Source organism: Triticum dicoccoides, chromosome 6B (assembly GCF_002162155.2).
Source record: "Triticum dicoccoides isolate Atlit2015 ecotype Zavitan chromosome 6B, WEW_v2.0, whole genome shotgun sequence".
Taxonomy (NCBI): domain Eukaryota; kingdom Viridiplantae; phylum Streptophyta; class Magnoliopsida; order Poales; family Poaceae; genus Triticum; species Triticum dicoccoides.
This window is the reverse complement of record NC_041391.1, coordinates 277,140,255-277,147,313: the sequence shown is the minus strand read 5'-3', so window position 1 is coordinate 277,147,313 and position 7,059 is coordinate 277,140,255. Positions and strand designations below refer to the sequence as shown.

At 42.1% G+C, this 7,059-nt stretch overlaps 1 protein-coding gene across 2 annotated transcripts in view; it reads left to right on the top strand.

Annotated features, from left to right (window-relative positions):
* Positions 1–5,229, top strand: part of LOC119322536 (U1 small nuclear ribonucleoprotein 70 kDa-like) — a 6,054-nt gene extending 825 nt beyond the window's left edge. Inside the window, exons 2-9 of one of the 2 annotated variants that reach the window (XM_037596021.1) lie at positions 1,613–1,711; positions 1,781–2,211; positions 2,847–2,907; positions 3,044–3,097; positions 4,354–4,422; positions 4,543–4,608; positions 4,705–4,773; positions 4,884–5,229. In XM_037596021.1, the coding sequence (XP_037451918.1) occupies positions 1,613–1,711; positions 1,781–2,211; positions 2,847–2,907; positions 3,044–3,097; positions 4,354–4,422; positions 4,543–4,608; positions 4,705–4,773; positions 4,884–4,973 (939 nt within the window). In that variant the 3' untranslated portion in view covers positions 4,974–5,229. Of the gene's footprint in view, positions 1–1,612; positions 1,712–1,780; positions 2,218–2,846; positions 2,908–3,043; positions 3,098–4,353; positions 4,423–4,542; positions 4,609–4,704; positions 4,774–4,883 lie in introns of both variants that reach the window. The other variant, XM_037596020.1, reaches the window with a different exon arrangement.
* The last annotated feature ends 1,830 nt before the right edge of the window (positions 5,230–7,059 follow it).

The following is a 7,059-nucleotide window of genomic DNA, read 5'->3' as shown; positions in this document are numbered from 1 at the left end:
ACTCAATTCTGGAAGAGCTGCACTTCTGGATAAAGACTTGCCTCACTAAAGATGATCTGGGAAGATTGGGGGTAGCAGATCTAGTGTCGTGTCACTCGTTTGTTGAGTAGTTCAGTGTCAAGATGGACCACGTATCTGGTCTTAGTTCTTACTGCTTGAAAAACGTTCTTATATTATCGGACGGAGGGAGTATATCCTAGAAGGGGGTTCGCTTGGATTTGTTTTGGATGTCTGCATTCTTCCATTTCAGGTTTTTGATTTAATGCCTAGAAGATTGGAAGTAGAAAAAATTGCAAGTGTGTCTCAGATGTCAAGGCATGAATTTGAGGACATTATGATCTAGGTTGCAAGTAAACTGTTCTTGTCGGAGTGAAAAAAGTATGACTGTAGATGTGTAATCATTACAGGGCCAAAATCATGAACAAAACTTTGGAAACTTCAACTGTGAGCTTGCTTATGTAAATCTCGTCTTAAATAATTGTGTATAAAGTAACAAAAAACAAGAAGAATAGGAACTAGTAGAAGAGGCCTGTTTTTTGGATTTGATTTGGTGGTCATGGTTCTGGCACATTCATGGATCATTATTTTCCACGTTCTCCTATCCAAACCCAAATCTTTGGGTACATTCCGTTCTTTAATTCCTTCAAGTCTCTCAAGATGATCTGGGAAGATGGAGGCAGCAGATCTAGTGTCGTGTCACTTCTTTGTTGCTTTGTTCGGTGTCAAGATGGATCACATTTCAGGCCATAGTTTCGTATTTTGAGGTATTCATATCCCAGAAGGGTGTTCTATTGAATTTGTTTTGGATGTCTGCATTCTTCCATTTCAGATATTTGATTTAATGCCTAGAATAGAAAAAAAAATAAGTCTGTCTCATGCATCGGCATGAATTTGAGGACATTATGATCTAGGTTGCAAGTATACTGTTATTGTTTGAGTGGAAGATGTATGGCTGTATAGAGGTGTAAACATGGCCAAAATCAAGAAAATAACTAATTTGAAAACTTTAATTGTGAACTTGCTGATGTAAATCCCATCATAATTAAATGTGTGTAAGCAACGAAACGCAACAAAACAGGAACTAGAAAAAGAGGCCTGCTTTTCGGTTTTGACTTGGAGATCACTATTTTCCATGCTCTCCTATCCAAACCAAAATCTTTGGGTACATTTGTTCCTTAGTTTCTTTAAGTCTCTTCTTATGACCGAGTCCCGACTCTCATTTATAGTTGACACAAGTTAAAATTGATCTATGCACCTGAGCCTCTGGAGGCCTCCTTTGGACATGTCAAAATCATATCATGACGTGTTAGATCAGTTTTTGTTTAGTTATCGTCATTTTCATTTGATCATTCCTTGTATGATAACAGATTCACCTTAGCATATGCATCTCTGCTGCACTCATCTGCTGGATTGTCGTTTACTAGGCCAAAATTCTGCCCTAGACAAGTTGCAGGCCATGATTGGCTATGTTTTTTTGTTTGTTTGCTATGAACGATTGTAGTTAAGTGCTATGATTTTCCTTGATGTGGTTCCTTGTGATATGACCAATGGGAGGTTGAGATTGTACGTGCAATTAGATACCATCCTTTCCTGATCAATTTGTGCATTGCAGGTGATAAATGATCAGAGAATCAGGGGCAAGTGTTATGGGTTTGTTACTTACACTCAACATAGGGCTGCTCAGCGTGCTATCTTGGAGATGGATGGCAAGGTATAGTTCTATATGGAACTTTAGCAACTATTTCTTTTCTCTTGTATTGAATTTTATTATTTGGAACAGCAAATAGGTAATCGTGCTGTGAGAGTAAATGAAGTGCGTACAAGAGGCAACACCCGTGATTTTGGGCGTGATGGCTTCCGACGAGATCCTGTAAGAGATGGAAGGGATGTATACTGGGACCGAAGGGATAGGGAGAGGAGTTATGATCGCCACCGGGATAGAGATCCGTACCATGACAGGGATAGTGATAGACCTCGTGACCATGATAGAGACAGATATGATGAACGTGGGGGATTTGATCATGAAACGGACTATTCCATGGATCGAGATCATGAAGGAGATGAGAGGCGTGCTAGAGACCTTTATCGAGGAGACCATGATCGTCCAGTGGAGACGTGTATGGATTCCGATAACGACAGAGACAAGGAAAATTCAAAAGGCTATGATAGTGAAAGAGATAAAGAAGACAAGGAACAGCCACCAAGGAAAAGGTTCAGGTACTACTTTGTCATAGTTATTAAGTTATAGATTGTCTTGCTGATACTGTACCTCATTCATGGTGAATGGTTGAATTGCATTAATTTGCCAAAAATGCATGCTGCTAGTCCAACCACTAGTAGAATATGACAACCAGCTGTTGCATATCTGATCTTTCATTGTTGATTTGTACTTCTGCTCATGCTAGATTGCAAATTGGTTTAATACTTAACTAATAGCATTGGAGGTACAAGTTCAAGTAACTTCGTAATAGAATGACCAAGAATGCCACAGAACAAATCAACGTAATGGACTTGACTATGCTGACGAGGTTTTACAAATGTATTTATATTGGTATTTTAATCATTAAAACCAAGCTATCTACTTCACTAAGATTTAATAATGGATCTGAATCTGTGGTACTGAATAGATTATTGGCAAAATATTTGACATGCTTTTTTACTTTCTCAGTGACTAGTGTGAAATTCAGAAATGGCACATATGAGTTTCAACATTGATAATATGACTTTATTTGTTTGTTTCTACTTCTTCAAAACCATAATCTTTAGCGTGAGCTTTTACCTAGTCATCAGGTAGCAGAGAAGTCTTTCCCAGGATGTAGTGTTCACTTTCCTATCTTTTCTTGCAGCCGTCCAAAGGGTCGTGAGAGCAGAGATATATCAAGTTCCAGTGATGAGCTTCAGAATGATGTAAATGCATTTGTCCTTGTTCTATGTTATTTTGAATGGTTCTTTGTCCAAAATCTTTTGTGATTCTTGCAACTTCTGTCGACTGCTTCTTGTTTTGGTAAATCTGCAACATCTCTGTTTTGTGCATTTGTATCAGGCAAAACATCAGCTGGACAAGGCCATTCAGATGCATGAGGACCTTGAAAACGAGGTAATCTATTTTCCTAAAGAGCTCTGCACTATATTACTCGATTTGGACGGTGAAGCTACTTTAGACCATTTCAATAGTCAGTGTAAGCTAATGTGAATTTATTTCTTCATATAATCGATTTGACACAACACTTGAGTAGATTAGCAGCCAACAAAAATATAACCTTTGAATATGCTAGTCCTTGCAAAGAGTAATGTGAATGCCTGCCAACCAAAAGACATGAAGTACAGGGTCATGGCATATATTATTGTCAGCCGATGCCTAGTAGGAAGCGCATGCTCAATCCACTGAAAAAACAAAAAAACATGGAATTGGGAGGATTCTAGATGGGCAACAAAAGATTGACAAAACATGAGTTTGCAACAACAACAAAAAGTAAAAAATGTATATTCATGTGTACGAAACTTGCATACAAATGTGATAAAAAAAACTAATAGAGTGATATGAGACCGGAGTTTTGCATTGCCTGTTGTGTGCAACACTACCCCATTGACATCAGCTGGATCAAGTCGAAACGCGTAAGATGAAACATATGTAAACAATTCTTGAACGAAGAGTGACCAATCTCATTTTGCTGCTGCCTGCCCATACATCAACTGAAAGGCCATTGCATCATCATGATCATCCACTTTGTTGTTGATATGTATCCATGGTGTAGTGGTAATGCCTGATGATGCCTGTGTTACAGTATATGTGGATTGCACTAGCCCTTTCCATGTGTTGGCTAGTGCATGAAGCTTAACATGCTATTGGAGCCAAGGTCTTGAGTTCAAGTCCTGGCTTTCGCAATTTATCTAAAAAATTGCTGCTGCCCCCCTTTGTGTCCACGTATAGGCCTCTTGAGTCATACGTGAGTTTCGCGCGCCGTCGCTCTCTTCCGGTTACACGTGTTGACTTGTCTTCCCCGTCACACGTGAGAGGGGGTGTTACAGTATATGTGATTGCACTAGCCCTTTCCATCAGTTCGAACTTTTGGTTGCGTTGGCTAGTGCATGAAGCTTAACAGCCTGCCTATAATCCATGTCCTAATTTCTACCCGCGCTGTCGGTAAGAAGAGATTAATGTATATATATTGAAATTATTATCACGTATGTTAGTTGCTTACTCATGTCTGCCTTTACACCTTTTATTATTATTTGTTCGTTGTAGAAATATAGCAGTCACACTGATGCCGTATGGGAGGACAGATGACTCAACTTTACTAGTCCTGAATTTTCATGTTATGAAAGAGGAATGTTAATACTCTGGTTTTGCAGGTTTCTCAGATTAGAGATAAAGTTACAAGCAAAGATCACCACATTGCAGATTTGCAAAAGAAATCTCAGGTTAATTTTTACCTAATATTAGAGTATTTTATTTTAATTTACTCTCCTTGGTTCTTATTTGAATTAGCCTGCGTCAAGTTGTGATGAAAAGCTCTAAAAACAATTCTTAAAAAAATGCAGAAACTAGAGGATGAATTGGCTGCTGCGCGGAAAGTTTCTTCAGAGCGACAATTGACTGTCACAAAGGTATTTGTTTCTTGTCTTCACTGGTTAGCTGCTGCTTTAATGAAGAGAAGCAAGTCAAGCAAGTGATATTAACACGCATGTTATTTTTATGTGCAGCTGTACAAAAGTTTTCTTCAACTTCAAGACTACAATGACAGGGCCAAGACCGCAGAAGAGGATCTCAAGGTTATTTCCCCAACACATTCACCATTCTTTACGGCAAAATTGCCCGTGGAAACGCCATTGTCCTAGTTGTTACATGCACATGATGTATTGACTTGCTCGCCGTATCGCAGGCTCTGGTTGATTCTGCGATGGCTGAGGTGGACATGGCTGAAGACGCTACAACCAAAGACGGTTCAGGGTATGAGAACGGCATGGCCTGAATTTCCGTGAGAAGTGATTTCATTTTCGGCTTTTGCGCTGATCTCCGAGAATTACGACTTACTACCATGTACTAGAACCGTAACCAGTAAGTAGCTCATGCAAGTGAAGTCTAGGAAACCATGTTCCTTCGCACATTGATTAGTGCCGTACTGACCTTTTTGTCTGGCTTGCCCGTTTGTAATGTAAGCTGCCCGTAGTATATCAACCAACCAACGCAATTCCATTATTTAAGCTCTCGTCATTGGCCGGCCATAACTTCTCATGGATGCTCTGGATTTGCTGCGATCGCGATGTATTGGTAATTTCCTTATTTGTCTGTCTGTTGCGAGGCACTTGTCCGAGTACATGCGGACCAGTAGTATAGCAAAAAGGGCAGCTTGTGCATGGTTTGGGAAATGGTCCGAGTACGCAGCGTTTCCCTACATTTATGCAAGACCCGTGACCTCATGGTCATAAGGCAACGACTGTACTGCTGCGCCATGGCTCCCCTTCACCAGTAGTATAGTAGTCAGTTACCTTCACCAGTAGTATAGTAGTCAGTTAGAAAAAAATGTGCTAGTCTCTCTTCTGTCATTGTTCTTTAGTTAACTGTATTTCAACCATTGGATCGGCATCGGCCGGATACAGAGAAGACGCGAAGTAGTACGACAGCTCCTTAAGTTGATCAAGGGCAGTTGTCTAATCTTCATGTAGCGTCTGAGATTCAACTGCGCAGCTGGCTCCTTAACTGTAATCGAGCATGTCTCGTTGTCATTCTTACTTTTACATTCAGTAACTTTCCCCCCTTTATATAGCTATAGAGGAGTCCCTCGTAATCGGGTTGTAACGTGTTTGAGATCAAACTATCCTCTTTGCATTAGATGAAGTGCTATATATAGCACTGGAACAGGCATTACAAGGGGGCGTCGGTTCCGTCCGAACCGACGCAAGGATTGCAGAAAGCAACCGTCATTACAAGCGGGGATTAATCTCTTAATTACTATGTTAATTAATCTTAACTGTAAACCCTAGCCGCCACTGGAGTGGTTCGCGACACTTTCCTCTTTCAACAAGAACCCTAGCTCGATTCCCCTCTCGATTCGGGGCTAGTTTTTTCTGAATTCTTTGTGTGAGATGTTTTGAAGTTGCAAGAGCTTGAAAAACGTTAGCTAGGAGTAACTCACAGTTTAGAGGGTCAGATCTGTCCACTAAGAGTGGTCACGTAAAAGTCCTCGACCATATCTATCCTCATTTATCTGCATCCGCAACCACCCCCTCCCCTCATATCCAAACCCGCAAAAGTGTGCAATCCCATGCAATGTAGACAACACGACGTAGCTATTTTAACACATATGATAGCATCGTAGCTAAATATGGTAGCATCAAACATAGCAAGTTCCTTACAAGTTCACAAAAGATTAGATAGTTCGATAAATTAGCTATGATCTACAACAAATACGATTAGAAAGGTGTCAGAGCACCACTTCCTCATCGGACCCATCCCCTTTGTGTCTTCAGAGCAATGGTAGTAGTCCTCGACGTATGCGTAAGCCGTCGGAGGGGCGTCGTCATTGATGGTGGTGCTGCCGTCATACGAGGAGTATGACAAGGAGGAGAGCCTGGCCAGACGCTGAGAGGTGTGGGCCTGCTCCTTCGTGAACTGCCCGGACTCCTCGAGCCTGAGCCGCAATGTCTTGGCATTTTCATGGAGGCGACGATGGGCGTCCATCTCTGCTGTGGTCAATGACTGGCAGATGATGCCACAAAGGAGCTCCTCCTCCGAGTCGTAAGGCAGGGCAACCGACACGCTACACGACCCACAGTCGAACCGGCTAGATACAGGCTACGCCATCTGCCTCGCGCGACGGGCTGCCTGTGCCTCTGACTTGGGGAGCCGCGACCACGGGCTAGGCGGGGTTGGATCCATCGGGCGACCGGGGAATGCGCAGAGGACGAAGAGGAGGAGCTACCCCTACCCACCCACGGCCGGTCGATGGCAACCCGGATTGCGTGCTCCTCGTTTGACTCTGCCGTGAAGGTGTCTCAGTCGACTTGGTCATTTTCAAACGAGGAGCTGCTGCCGGATCTGGCCGTGCTCCGGCAAGG